General features: G+C 38.4%; 1 protein-coding gene across 9 annotated transcripts in view; it reads right to left on the bottom strand.

Annotated features, from left to right (window-relative positions):
* ALG9 (ALG9 alpha-1,2-mannosyltransferase) overlaps positions 1 to 15,322 on the bottom strand; it is a 96,538-nt gene that overhangs the window by 56,883 nt on the left and 24,333 nt on the right. For 8 of the 9 annotated variants that reach the window (XM_007172965.2, XM_007172964.2, XM_057552461.1 and 5 more), the window contains 5 exons: positions 13,880 to 14,002; positions 10,618 to 10,772; positions 8,062 to 8,191; positions 7,295 to 7,442; positions 6,003 to 6,132 (listed from right to left, as the gene is read on the bottom strand). In XM_007172965.2, coding sequence (XP_007173027.2) covers positions 6,003 to 6,132; positions 7,295 to 7,442; positions 8,062 to 8,191; positions 10,618 to 10,772; positions 13,880 to 14,002 — 686 coding nt within the window. Of the gene's footprint in view, positions 1 to 3,103; positions 4,226 to 6,002; positions 6,133 to 7,294; positions 7,443 to 8,061; positions 8,192 to 10,617; positions 10,773 to 13,879; positions 14,003 to 15,322 lie in introns of those variants that run through there. The other variant, XM_007172967.2, reaches the window with a different exon arrangement.

Here is a 15,322-nt window from a genome sequence, read left to right as displayed (position 1 = left end):
GCTATCTGTAGGGCAATTAATTTTCTCCTCGAATAAGGACTTCCAGTAAGGGTAGGAGAAATGATTAAAAGAGAGAAAAAGAAGAAAGAGAGAAAAAAGAAAAGGGAGTAGACCCCAATCACTTCTTTTGATTACTACATAAAGTACCTGGCATACATGTAATAGAGCTCTAGAAATGGAAAGTAACTTCTTAAAAAAGTAATGCTCAGACTTCCCTGGTGGTGCAGTGGTTAAGAATCCACATGCTAATGCAGGGAACACAGGTTCGAGCCCTGGTCCGGGAAGATCCCACATGCTGTGGAGCAACTAAGCCCATGTGTCACAACTACTGAGCCTACGCTCTAGAGCCCGCGAGCCACAACTACTGAAGCCCGCGTGCCTACAGGCCGTGCTCCGCAACAAGAGAAGCCACCGCAATGAGAAGCCTGCGCACCACAACGAAGAGTAGCCCCTGCTCACCACAACTAGAGAAAGCCCGCGTGCAGCAACGAAGACCCAACGCAGCCAAAAATAAAGTAATGCTCAACCACTTGATGTCTATTGAGCCCTGTTACATGAAAGAACAATTAACCATTGCATGAAAATATATATTCAAGTGATACACCACATGGTATAAACTTGGAAGTAAGAGGAGGCGTGAAAAGAATATTGGAGAATCCTGAAACCAAGTTTCTTATCCTAGGACTAACCTTTGGCAGGTTACCACCTCTCTGAGCCTCAATTTTTTCACCCATAAAAAGAAGAGATCATAAACTTTATGATACCTTAAGTTCCCTTCCAAAACCATAATTCTTCCCATTGGTTAAATGGTAAAGGCAGGGATAAAGAAGAAAAAGAATATACAGTCAGTTCTATTGTAACACTTGTTTTGAAAATGCAAATTTGTTCCAACGCAACTGATATATTAGGGAACAATGTGAGCATAATTCAATTTCTGTGTTTGCTTATGTGTCATTTAATCCACAAGAAAAACTAGATGAATCCAGAAAATTACACCCAGTTGAACCAATCAGCCCAGAAATAAACAAAGTGCATACAAGCCCACACTCAAGTATCTCCCAGCTTCTTCCGTTCACTGCCTGCTATGAGCCACACCCATTCACATCATCAATATTTGGTATTACAGCTTTCTGTCATGTTTCAAATAACCCTTATTTCACAAGCTGCAGCCCTCCCAATGCCACTTCAAGAAACAACCTGAGGTCTTCTTCACGGTAAACTGCCATATTATTGTAGCATTTATGTACTTTTCGCCATTTAACATATATAAAACTATGCCACTGTTTTTATTAGGTTCCTATCTTTTTTATGTGTCACTGACAAAGTTTGTGAGTATTGTGTCCCTAACTCCATTTTTCCCACAAGCCTTGTGGTTTTCCACACAGTTATCTTTAGCAATTGTATATCACGTTATAGCAGAACTGACTATATTACTATTTGGGAAAAAAATTAATCAATGACCAGTTTTATTTTTCCAAAGGTAACAGATGGACAAGCTTCCTGAAAATCTGCTTAAGCATTAAGTCAAAGTCAGGGAAAAGTCTTTATCTGTAAGATCCCTCCTGAACGCGTGTTTTTTACCCCAAACTCCACCCACTGACTAAGTAGCTCCCACATCAGACACCAGATTTGGAAACAGAAGGTTATCATTCACCTTGAAACAGTGAACAAAAATTTGGATTTGTCAAGAAGTAAAGAGGAGACACTGAATGTATCTTCTAAATTCAGACCTTGATTCTGGCAGAAAGTCTTGGCAGGTACCATTGAATAATACCACCTGTTCAACAGCTACTCAGTATCTATCATGAAAGAATATGCAGCAAAAAAATATTATTGCTGCAGTATGGTTATAACAATACAGTAGAAACCAATAGCCTTTACAAACACTCACTCCTAATTCTTGATAAACTCAGAGGTAAAAGAGCATAGGGAAATACAGGAGGTCATGCATGTTTCTTAGTTTCCACTCAGACTAGAAATAGGAGACAGATCACATCATTTAGCATTGAAGCCAAGAGTTGGCTAAAACCTGTCACTCAGAACCAAAGGGCAAATAAAAATAATGCTGCTATTTAGCATGCTCAGGAAAGACAGAGAACATAATTATTTTGCCTTTTTGAATGAACCCATACTTAAAACCAGGACTGATACCAGAAGTAACAAACATAAATGTACTACAACGTGTGCTCTCACATTTCGGGCAAAATTATTTGGTCACTACAGTCTTGATCCTGGCACCATTTCTTAAAGAACTACGTTATTTTTCAAAATAATTGAGATTTTTATTTACATACATATGTACATATGAATGCAAGAGAAAAAAGTGAAAGAAAAAACTGCCAAAATGGTAACAGTGGTTTAATATTTGGGTAATTTGATTATAGCTGATTTTTTTTTGATAGCTTTCATTATTTTACACAAGTGTTCATTACTTCTATCATCAAAGAAAAACAAATACCTTTTTAAACAGTTAACTGAAAGAAATTAATCCCTGATCATAGTTTGTGTAGAATTCACAGTAAGCCATCAAGTGTCTCTTCTACTTTCCAAAGTGTCAAAGGTGAGTGGACTGGATTTGAAGGGCACTTCCCCCACCATGCAGGAAAATCCAAAGACAGAAAGGTGTATGAGCACAGTGACAGACACTACACACTCAGAATACATATAGGACCTGTTTGTCCTTGCTTTTACCAGCCAGCATTTTGGTGACTCCTATAGGTATTCTAGAAAATCTTCTCCTTTTGGGTAAAGCTAATATAGTCATTTAAATTTAACAGTATCTGGTAGTGGAGAACATGGAAATATGATCTAACCAGAGACAACCTGCGACCAAAGCTTAAGAAATGTACAACAGGCCACTGTAGATTTTTTTTAATTGAAGTATAGATGATTTACAATATTTTATTAGTTTCAGGTGTATAGCATAGTGATTCTGTTTTTTCTTTGTAGATTATATTCCATTATAGTTTATTACAAGGTATTGGATATAATTCCCTGTGCTATACAGTAAATCCTTGTTGCTTATTTATAAATAGTAGTTTGTATCTGTTAATCCCATACTCCTAATTTGTCCCTCCCCACCCCCACTTTCCCCTTTGGTAACTATAAGTTTGTTTTCTACGCCTGTGAGTCTATTTCTGTTTTTGTATTCATTTGTATTATTTTTAAGATTCTACATATAAGTGATATCATATAGTATTTGTCTTTCTCTGTCTGATTTATTTTACTAAGCATAATATTCTCTAGGTCCATCCATGTTGCTGCAAATGGCAATAATTGGATGTGTGTGTGTGTGTGTGTGTGTGTGTGTGTGTGTGTGTGTACCACATTTCCTTAAGCCAACTGTCTGTTGATGGGCACCTGGGTTGTTTCCATACCTTGGCTGTTCGTAAATAGTGCACTGGGGTGCATGTATCTTTTCAAATTAGCGTTTCTGTGTTTTCCGGATATATACCCAGGAATGGGATTGCTGGATCATATGGTAAGTCAATTTTTAATTTTTTAAGGAAGCTTCATACTGTTTTCCATAGTGGCTGCACCAATTTACATTCCCACTAACAGTGTAGGAGGACTCCCTTTTCTCCACACTCTCTCCAGCATTTATTATTTGTAGACTTTTTTTTTTTCAGACTGCATTAGGTCTTCGTTGCTGCACGTGGGCTTTCTCTAGTTGCGGCAAGTGGTGGCTACTCTTCCTTGCGGTGCACGGGCTTCTCATTGCAGTAGCTTCTCTTGTTGCGGAGCACGGGCGCTAGGCGTGCAGGCTTCAGTAGTTGTGGCTCGCGGGCTCTAGAGCACAGGCTCAGTAGTTGTGGTGCACGGGCTTAGCTGCTCCGCGGCATGTGGGATCTTCCCGGGCCAGCACTCGAACCCGTGTCCCCTGCACTGGCAGGCAGATTCTTAACTACTGCGCCACCAGGGAAGTCCCATTTGTAGACTTTTTGATGATGGCCATTCTGACTGGTGTGAGGTGATACCTCACTGTGGTTTTGATTTGCATTTCTCTAATAATTAGTGATGCTGAGCTTTTTTCATGTGCCTGTAAGCCACTGAAGATTTTATAGCCAGCTTTCTCTCAACATCACTATCTCAACAATGATAAATATTCATCTCTCAAGTCAGAAAGCATGTATAGGCTAACTACTAGATATACAGCACTATCCTAGCCACTATGGTGAACACAAAAGAAATAAGGTGCAGTCATTCTCTCCACAGCATTCACAATCTGATAGTGAAAAATATGACATACACATCAGAAATATTTAAATAGCATAAGACAACAAAATTAAATGGCTAAATGAGCTATACAGATAAATATTTAAGGCATTTAAAGAAGGACACTGCTCACTGTGGACTTAAATAGTTGGGAAAGGCTTCAGAGAGAAAGAGTTTTGATAGTATAAGAAGGTAGACAAGGGAAGTCCAGGCACTGTCACCAAGATAAGCAAAGTCACTGGGATAGAAAAACACTGAGTCTGGACAGACTGTAATAAAAATCAAGTTGGGGAGCAATAAAATTAATCCATCAAATACACCATTACCAAATTAAGAACATATGTGGGAAAATCTATGTACCAGACACTATGCTATATATGACAGAGAGATATGATATCCAATCTCCTATTATTTCCTCCAAAAGTAGGTATGGTTATTCCCACTTCACAGACAGAAACTGAAATTAGTTAAACACAGATGTTAACTAATTTGCCCAATGTCATCAAGGTAGGCAACAGAGTTGGGACTAGAATTCAGGCCTACTTGACTCCAAAGTCCATGCTCTTTTTTTTTACTACCCTATACTATCTCTTCCCAAAATACAGCTGTCACTACAGCACTCTGAATTTATTATATCTTCCCCCTATCACAGTGTATTCTCCTACCCTTTTGACTATCCAGTGTCCCCATGGTGATGCCCTGTACATCACAGCCTGCTCTCAGGAGAGTATCTGCAGCTAAAATAAAAATGACTAACAACAGAACATACTGCCCAGGGGTATTGTCACTGTTACAGGAATCAGAGGCTTAAGTTAGAAGGAAGCTCCAAGATAAGTCACTTAGTGGAATATATGTGTCACCTTCTCAGGGAGCCAAGCCAAGTATGTATTTTATCATGTCCATTTTCATAGCTTATAAGCGAAAGCTCACACAGTAAGAATCTCACTCATAAACCCTGAGGGTCTCCGTGAAGTCTAACCTGCCCCAGTCCGGGAGACAGAAAGCCAGCTGTGGCCGCAGGTTTGCTTTGGAAGAGAACTGAAAGTCCTGACGTTTCACCTTAAGTATATGACATAAGAAAATCTAAATGAAATGTATTTGACATTTAAATTGTTAAATGCTTCTTTAACAGGCAGGCTGCCAAAAAATGTGTTTTCTAATAATTCTACAAAATAGTCCTTTACTGTCTCTGGGAACCAGGAACATTATCTTTATTGCTCTCACCTTTTCCACAATCAAAGATTTTACAGGTATCAAATGACAAAAGGGTCATCTTTCGAAGGAACTGAAATAAAATCCGCATGGGATCTCCGAGTGCGTAAAGATGAGTGGGTAGAAGAGCACGGCCCTGACAGATATTGCTTCATGGACTCAGTGTGAGAACAGCCTTCACTGACTGTCCACTTGCTAAAACCAGAGTATACTAATAGTTAGGTCAAAGGTCCACCTATAATTTGAAAGTTCCCCATGAAGCATTTTAATGGACCAAAGAGTGATAAGAGCTGCAGAATGTGTTTCAAAATGATGATCTGAATTCAACATAAGAAATTTTCCAGCCTAGTTTAGAAAATATGTTGAATTATATATTTTACATGGAAAATAAAGGAGGTCATTTGAAACTAAAAATGATACTGTTCATCCTTTCTCAACAAAAGTCGTTATATCCCTCACCCTAAAGAAATCACTTTCTAAAAAAGTCCCATTTCATCAATGCTCTATTATGTATGCCAACAGATTTTAAGGGTAGAACTCTTTTCAAAGTAGTAAAAGGAGAATAATGCCCTTACATATCTGGATGGCTCCTCTAGGTTCTGGTCATTCATGTCAGTAGGAACAATCCGGGTGGCCAGTGGTCCCTCTGCGAATGGTTTTGGTAACTGGCCTCTGAACTCTGATGGAATGAACTGAAGCTGCCAACTGTCAGAAACACAAATAAGGAGAATAAGAAAAACACAGGGGGCTCACATTGCCAAATGTACTTGAAATACACAAGCAAAAAAAAAAAAATTTTCATGTGAAAAACATTTCACTTGGAGACAAAATGTTTCTGCTAAAACCTCAACCAGAGAGAATAGAGACAGAGGTCACAATTCAGTCCAAAATCGTTGAGAAATTTTCAACTAGAGGTCTCTCAACCCATTTCACCAACTCTTAGCAGTGAAATCTGCGATAGTGATCATACCATCAAAAGAGAAACATCAAAGTTTATTGCCAATTACCTGTGATCAGAGGGACTTACCAAAATTAAAGCAAATTCATCAGGTGTGTAGAGAAAAGAGTGAAATGTAAGAACTCACTGTGGGAAAAGTACTTTGTTCCTGAGTAATCCTCAAAAGTACCTTTAGTTGTGAAACTATTTCAAATGTAAAAGGCAAAGGCTAAAGTTAACACTTAAAAAACAAGTTTTAATTAATCATTAATGACTGATACAGGATCTTTATCCATCAAAAGATACTACCACCAGCTAAGCTGCTGAAGCCAGTCCCCAAACGGAGCAACATGACTCATCTTAACCTGACTTCCCTTTTCCCGAAACAGGACTCTTCTCTGTCCAAATGAAGCAAATACAAGGGAACTCAGAGCCTATGCTATCACATCCAACAACAGACAGCACCAAGGAAAGTGGTACAGAGGTCTTAGCCACAGCTTTCCCAGTGTCCATACATTGGTAGAGAACGTTCACTGCTGTCGGACGACAAACATGTCTTCTCTAAAAACACTCTAGAAACCTAGAGTCTCTAAACCACTTTTAAAAGTGGATTAATATCAGTTAATTATAAAAATTTAAATATGAATCCTCAGGAAGAGCCACTAGCAGGAGCCCAGAGCCCAAAATGTCTTCAGACGTCCCCAGACCTCTGTGGTTAAGGGCAGTGCAGGGTGCATTACCGGACACAGCACTCATTCTACCAAACACAGGCCATGGGTGCTCAGCACAGGTCCCACAGCTCTCTGAGATGGAAAATCATTCAAAAACTTGTGCAAAATCTAAAATGAAGGAAAAGTTAAGAAGACATTGCCAAAGAATTGCTATTTTTACACCTTGATTTAAAACTCTGAGAATTAAAGGGCAACTTACTTATCGGGCAGAAGGAAGCTGCTGGGAAATCGATACCACTCTTTCCCTACACAGACATTAACAGGTCGGCCTTCTGGGACAGTGTGGATGGTTGGGTCTGTGGCAATTCGGTGAAATTCTGGATACAAATCAAGGGGCCCATGATACCCTGGAAGGGAGAAGGGTTTGTGAAAACCAAAGATGAGGGAGATGAGATTCTGACATTTAATTATAATGCATGTTAATGTCCCACTGTGATCCATGTGAAAGGTACACCGCAACCCCAGCAGGAAGCCCACTCTACGGTGTAAAACGCCTCTACAGTTAGGAAGATGATTAAAGCAGAGGCCCTGTTTTTGCCAGAAATAATTTGCTTTCTTGTCCTTCTCTATACCCTTCCACCTTTTTAATTTCACATTCTTTGACCACATTTCAATATTCTGGATCCAAATAATGGTTATAAGAAAGAATATAATCATGGGACTTGAGCCCCAAATTTGCATCCTAAGTTTAAGGCCTCCTTAATTCATCTTTTAAAAGGAAAAAAAATTAGTAAGAATAGAGAAGACGTTTATAGTTAATCACACTAAAAGGAATTCTCAATCTTCTCTTCAATCCTAAGGTACAGAAGTCACATCCCAATCTTAATATGAAGTCCACAGGTTCTCCCTGTAGAAAAGTCCTCCCCCCGCAGCTTAAGCTGAATTGTATTAAACAATCATGAGTCAAGCAAAACCCAAGGTATAGTGCCTTGTGAGTACGGGTTAAGATATTCTCAGTACATCTACCTCTGAACAGTGCCACAGAGCGAGAAAAAGATAAGAGCCCAAACAGGAAGAGTGTTCCCAACGCCAGCCAATTCGATGTCACAGTATAATGCTCCAGGCGGTATCGCTGAAACACGAAGTGGTAACATTTCTAGAAGGAAAGAAAACTTTATTGAAAAAAGAAGATACACCTTGCAAAATATACATAATCACAAGACATCATCATAACTGAGAGGAAGAAAGCAGAAAAAGAGGTTCTACCAAGGGTCTGAGCAGTAGCAAACAGTGAAGTACCCACTCCAAATTCTCAGATTAAAGCAAATTCTGCTCAATTGTCTGTAGATCAGCCTAGCCAGAGGGCTTGCCAAGAATGAAATCTCACTAGCTTCATAGGAAAATTATTTGGATACTTCCCTAATGCTTAAAGTCCTAATAATTTATTTTTTAAAAATATTTAAACAAAAATGCTTTTCCTAGTTTTCTTTGATATATGAAGTATCTCAATCTATGCTGATATAACTAGTTATTAACCTTCACTTTCCTTACTAACAAGTTTTCATCCAAGTTTTTAGTAACAACAAAATGTCTCATGACCAAACAAAAAGAAAAAAGAATTCCTCTCATAGAATATTAGGAAAATTTTGTTAATTATCTGCTAAACTACTTCACAAACTAGATGAATATCACTAACAATATATACACACCTGCATGAGTTCTGCAGCCTTTGAACACGTTCCCATGAGATTTCTGTCTTTCCTTCTTTCCCTCCTAGACTAGAAACTACTTTTGGAAAGCAATTTTGCAATACATAACAAGTGCCATAAATATGTTTGAACCCCTTTCACATTTTCTGGAATCTCTCCTAAGCAAACAATCCAAATACCTAAACAAAGATATTTACCCTAGCATTATTTATAATACTGAAATAAGTGAGCAATCTAAACTTTAACATAAATCATATCTAATCATTATATATAACCAATTCAATATATTATATATTACATAATAATGTTGTATATTATATCCACCTTAGAATATTATATTGCTATTAAAATGATGGGTATAGATATGGCAATATAGAGAATGTTATAATTATATTAAGAGGCATGTAAAGTTACATGAACCTTAGATTACAATCATAACAGATTGTTATACGATCGGCAAAAATGCTGGAAGGAGATTTTGTTAGGGTAGTAGGACTGATTTAGAAAGTCGTAAAAGAAAAATTATCTGCAATAAAGTTCAGTTACATTTATAATTAAAATTATTTTTTAAAACTATCATCCTAACATGGACGAGCTTTAAAAACATTATGCTAGGACTTCCCGGTGGCACAGTGGTTAAGAACCTGCCTGCCAATGCAGGGGACATGGATTCGAGCCCTGATCCAGGAAGATCCCACATGCCGCAGAGCAACTAAGCCGGTGCACCACAACTACTGAGCCTGCACTCTAGAGCTCGCCTGCTGCCAACTACTGAGCCCACGTGCCACAACTACTGAAGCCCACACACCTAGAGCTGGTCCTCTGCAACAGGAGAAGCCACCACAATGAGAAGCCCACGCACCGCAACGAAGAGTAGCCCCCCGCTCGCCACAGCTAGAGAAAGCCCACGCAGAGCAACGAAGACCCAACACAGCCAAAAATAAATAAATAAATAAATTTATTTAAAAAAATAAAAATAAAAACATTATGCTAAATGAAAGAAGTCAGTCACAAAAGACCACATATTTTATGATTTCATTTATATGAAATGTCCAGAATAGGCAAATCTATAGAGATACAAAGTAGATTAGCTGTTGCTTATGGCTGAGGAGATATGGGAGGGGGGTTACAACAGCTAAAGGGTACAGGGTTTTTGAGGTGATGAAAATGTTCTAAAATTGATTGCAGTGATGCTTACATAGATCTGTGAATAGCCTAAAAAACACTGTATCATACACTTTAAATGGGTAAATTCTATGGTTTGTGAATTATATCTTAACATAAATCTGTTAAGAAAAAAACCTATCACCCTAATTATTCTTTTTCTGCTAACTGCAAATGGTAGCAGAGGTTAAAAAAAAAAAAAAAAAAACAGAGTCTGGCGCTTCTGAAGCCATAAATACAGAGATATTCAAGATGCGTGGTGACAGGGAATTGACCTGGACAGGTTTCAAGCCAGGATTACAAAGTGTCCCACGTTGCTAACTGCCTGCTGTAATCCCAAACACGTGAGCCAGTTTCATTCAGGTCTTGCAGTGGAAGAGTAGACCTTCCATTAGCTCTGCTGTGGTTCTACCGTTCTGTGCTAGGCCCATTCAGTGACTTAAAAAAATCCCTTTCACAGCAATTGGATTCTTACTGGCGACAGAGACAAACTAACACACAAGTTAACACTGCAAATATGTAATCAGCAAATAAGAGTCAAAGCAACATTTAAGCAATCAATACATAAAGCTTTATAATATGATCTGTATCAGGTTTAATGTACAGATAAAATATCTTAGGTGGAAGCATTCTGTAATTTGCCTATAAGCTTTATGAATGATTTAAAGTGAAACAGAATGAAGCAGATGTACATTTCCTTGAAACTCACCTGAAGTGCAGAAAGGGCCACAGCACCACAGAGACATACAAGTGGATATACAGGGAAAAGAAATCTCTCCTCTTTGTGAGGCTGGATGAAGAAAATTATAAACCAAATATACATTGGAGCCAAGGTAAGCCAATATGGGTGGCCTAAATTCTGAACTGTAAGACAGAAAAATATCCACCTTTCACCATATTAGAACAAAACAGCATGTTTAGTTTCAATGTTCTCTTGATCTCAAACTGGGATATATACCCTAGGGCACCCAATAAAATGTTTCAATTCTTGTATTCACACTTTCTCTGATATAATAAAGGAGTCAACTAGGAAGAGGTATATAGTCCTTAGCTCTCTCAAGAGGTCCAACATTTAAAGGGAGGCACAATACTGGATTTAGCTAGAACAGGTGAATGGGTAATAGAGCTTAATAATTTCTACACTGAATGAAGAAAAAACAGATTTCTCTTTCTAATGAGTCCTGCCACTAAGACTAAAGGTTCCTGAGATTAACCAAAAGCATAACATAAATTCATTTCTTGGATTTTAATTCCTATGTTCTGTTTACTGCATTAATCTTACTTATACACCAAATAGCTATAGATCAAAGAAAAGGAAAAAATTAGGATTCTCAAACCCATCACTGGTTTTCATCAAGTTACAAATGACAGAGTTTGTTTCAAAGCAAATATAAAAAAAACACTCTTAAAGGAAGTTTACTGATCAAGTTTTCTCTCCTATTCTGCAGTACCCATCCACTCTGTATCGCAAAATTAAAGCCAAGATGTACTTAAAAGCATGTGAAAGAATTAAAGGAATTTAATGAAAACTAAGACCTAAGCACCTACTGGAAGGTTCCTGTGGTTAGGTACATGAACACTGAGTGATAAACCTGCAACCCACAGCGAAGGCATCCCCTACTGGGCTTATACTAGTGACAACAAGCAGTGCGTAGGAATCACTGGCCAAGGGTAGATAGACAGCGCCCCCTGGTGTCCATTATGTCTACACTGAGCAAATTTAGATGAAAAGATCAGGGTTGTCATCAAAGCCCAACTTAGCAATGTTTAACTGTGCTCCGTAGTTATCCGTGCTTTTGCAGAAACTCTTTAGGAATAAAAATTCTTGAACTGCGATAACAAGCTTATCTTTTAAACTTTTCACCCTAAGATTTTATCATGAGATTTTAGGCTATAATTTAGGACTTATACCTTTCCAGAATGTATTTTAGGTTGGAATTTTCTTCGTCATAAGAAAAAAAATCTATCTTCTACAAGTAAACAATCTTTTCCTCTTCTGTATCTTAAAAGCTAACAAATACATTTTAAAAATATGGCCTAAAATTTTGAAATGTCCTCCATAAAATGTACAAAATTATAACCACAGTTGTACTACATGATGAGATAATGGGTAATTTCTTTCCTGCCTCTTTATATTTTTCTACGTTTTTTTCTTTTATTATTTTTATTTCTTAATGTTTCTTCTTTTGAAAAAGTATTGTTTCCATTATAAAATACACAAAAAATATAAAGAAAAAAACAGAAGTACTAAAAAAGTATTTTAAAAAGTATAAAGGAAAGCCCCTAGGTAACCTAAGGATGGGGACTAGTTACTAGGTGGACATGTGGATACATTACACACTTTTAAACCAAAATTGGATTCATTCTTTAGAGAACAGCTTAATATACTATTTTTATTTTATTTTTACTGTTTTTATACTTACATCACAAGCATCTCCAAATTTTCCACAAGCATAAATTATTTTTATAGTCAAGAGAAAAAGTTACTTTTCAAAAAAAAAGAAAAAATGATCCTTAAGAAATACAAGGGGGCTTCCCTGGTGGCGCAGTGGTTGAGAGTCCGCCTGCCAATGCAGGGGACATGGGTTCGAGCCCTGGTCCTGGAAGATCCCACATGCCACGGAGTAGCTGGGCCCGTGAGCCACAATTACTGAGCCTGCGCATCTGGAGCCTGTGCTCCGCAACAAGAGAGGCCGCAATGGTGAGAGGCCCGCGCACTGCGATGAAGAGTGGCCCCCACTTGCCACAACTGGAGAAAGCCCTCGCACAGAAACGAAGACCGAACACAGCCATAAATAAATATAAATAAATAAATAAAATTAAAAAAAAAAAAAAAGAGGAAGGATGAAAGGGATAGAGAGGTCTGCAAGTTGATGAGAGTCTAGGGAGCTTTATAAAAAAAAAAAAAAAAAAAGAAATACAAGGAATGGAGGAATACATTAATACCTCGAGGGGACAAACAGCTGAATCCAAATGTGGGACACTATGCAAGATGAATGACCTGGTTTCTCTAGAAATCTTCAGGAGGAAAAAGGTGAGAGGGGGAACCTCTAAAAAAGCTTATGAAACATAACACCAAATTCACTATATGACTCTTCTTCAGATCCTGCTTTAAACAAACAAACTATAAAGAACTATAAAAACTATAAAAAGCTATTTTTCAGACAATGTAGGAATCTAAATATTACCTGGGTATTAGATGATATTAAGAAATTACTGTTAATTTTGTTAGGATAATGGCATCATGGTTATGTTACAACGAAAGTCCTAAAACAAAACAAAAGTGACTCTGAAGGCTGCTTTCATATTCTTTGAACACAGTGAAGTCTTTATAAACCATTAATAGTAGAAAAGCAGAATGGGGAATGGTACTGAGGGATCATATGGCATCCAAATCAGACTAAAAAGTCTGAAGTTAAACCTCCTTCCAAAGCTCAGATGCATTTCTGTTCAGATCTGTCTTCCATAAAAGAAACTATGGGCACTACATATCCAGAGCCATGACAACCTGAGAAAACACTGGCTGTGCAATACAGAATCAGAACAAGCATCAAATTTGGGGGAACCTCTATATGGTTTAGTTTTCAAAATTTTGGTTGAATTTCCCAGAGAATGTTTGCCTCTAGCATTGATTATCTTAAGCAATCTTGCATGCCAACACACAGTTCTTTAAAAAACAGAAGACTCATATAGGCTTATCTCCCAAGATTTTATAAATGTTTTTGCCTCCCCAGGTGGTTCTGTAAATCATACAGACTTCCTCACTTGCAATTATTAACCAAATTTTCACATAGGTTAACAACATAAGTTAAATAATCTACGAACACAAATGGAAAATGCAATAAACCAACCATTTCCATAGGAAGAAAATGGAGAATAAAGTAAGTAGATTCTTTTTCACTTCTTGGTACCCATTGTTACTTCTCTTCCCTCCCCCCCCCACCAAGTCTATCATCCGTTATGCCACTCACCATGAAATCTCTGCAGTAGGTATTCCATAAGAGAAGTCAGTGGTAAAACCAAGAGAGCCAAAGCAAAGACTACATTAAAATTCAGAAATCCATTAATTAAATAGAAATACCACGGCTCTATACCTGAGGGAGATAACGAGACAAGAAATCATTAGTGGATGCCTCCAATACCTATTACAGCGCTTGACTCATACTGTTCTTTGTTCAAGTAACGATGATCCAGTGCCTCATGTGTATGAGAGTCCACAAGCCGCCCCCCTCTTAGAAATCAGGTTTCAAATATTTAGCTGTATTTTCTATCATGACCACTATATCTAGCCCAAACGGAACTAATACTTTTCAGAACCACCAAATAGCATAAATAGCTTAGTGGTGACACTATGATTTATAATAAGAAGTATTTATTTGGTCTTCACCCCCATTCCTAGTACAAAGCTCCTAAAATTACCCTGGTAATTTCCGAAGTGGTGAGAGTAATAAAGGTGTCTTTTGTTCTGTTAATGAGGGAACTTCAGGAAAGCCCCCAGGTAACCTAAGGATGAGGACTAGTTGCTAGGGGAACCAATCGAGTGATAGGAGGGTTGGAACTTTCAGTCCTGTCGTCCCCTTCTCTGGGGAGGGGAGAGGGGCTGGCAATAGGGTTTCATCAACAGTGGCCAATGATTCAAGCAATGGTACTTACGTAATGAGGCCTCCATGAAAACCCAAAAGGACAGTCAGTGTTCAGAGAGCTTCTGGGTTGGTGAACAGGCAGAGGAGCACTCGGGGCAGTGGCACACCCAGAGAGCACGGCAGTGCCACATTATCTTCCCACACACCCTGCCCTACGCATGTCTTCCACCTGGCTTGTATCCTTTATGATAAACTGGTAAACACAAGTAAATGTTTCTCTGAGTTCTGGGAGCCACTCTGGCAAATTGATTGAACCTGAGGAGGGGGCTGCTGGGACTACTAATCTACAGCTGGTCAGTCAGAAGCCCAGGTGACAACCTGGACTTTGAATTGGCACGTGAAGTAGGGGCACAGGGGTTGGGGGAGGGCGGGCGGGGTGGGTTGCAGTCTTGCAGGGCTGAGTTATTAGGGCCTTTCCCATTTCCTTCCCACCTGTTTCTCCTAGTTACATTCCAGCATCCTTCCCCTTGATACACTCAACCACTATTTGATAGTGTGTATACAGGGGACCTGTGTTCCGTAAAAAGTTAACAACTTGTTTTCCTTAGGAAAACCATGTTCAGAGACCCAGACCCTGCTCGGAAGTTTTGGGGATTCAGAATGAAACAAAATGACTGAAAACACAAGCCTTACTCACACAAGTTTTGATTCTTTAACTCAAAATCCTTAAACTCAAATGATGAGAAAAAGCCCCCCTCTGCACATTTAGCAGGTTTTTCAACTGCTCTTCCCCTCCATGTGATTACTTCAATCAGGCAGTGAATGACACAT

This window comes from Balaenoptera acutorostrata, chromosome 9 (assembly GCF_949987535.1).
Source record: "Balaenoptera acutorostrata chromosome 9, mBalAcu1.1, whole genome shotgun sequence".
NCBI lineage: Eukaryota > Metazoa > Chordata > Mammalia > Artiodactyla > Balaenopteridae > Balaenoptera > Balaenoptera acutorostrata.
This window is presented reverse-complemented; position numbering and strand designations above follow the sequence as displayed.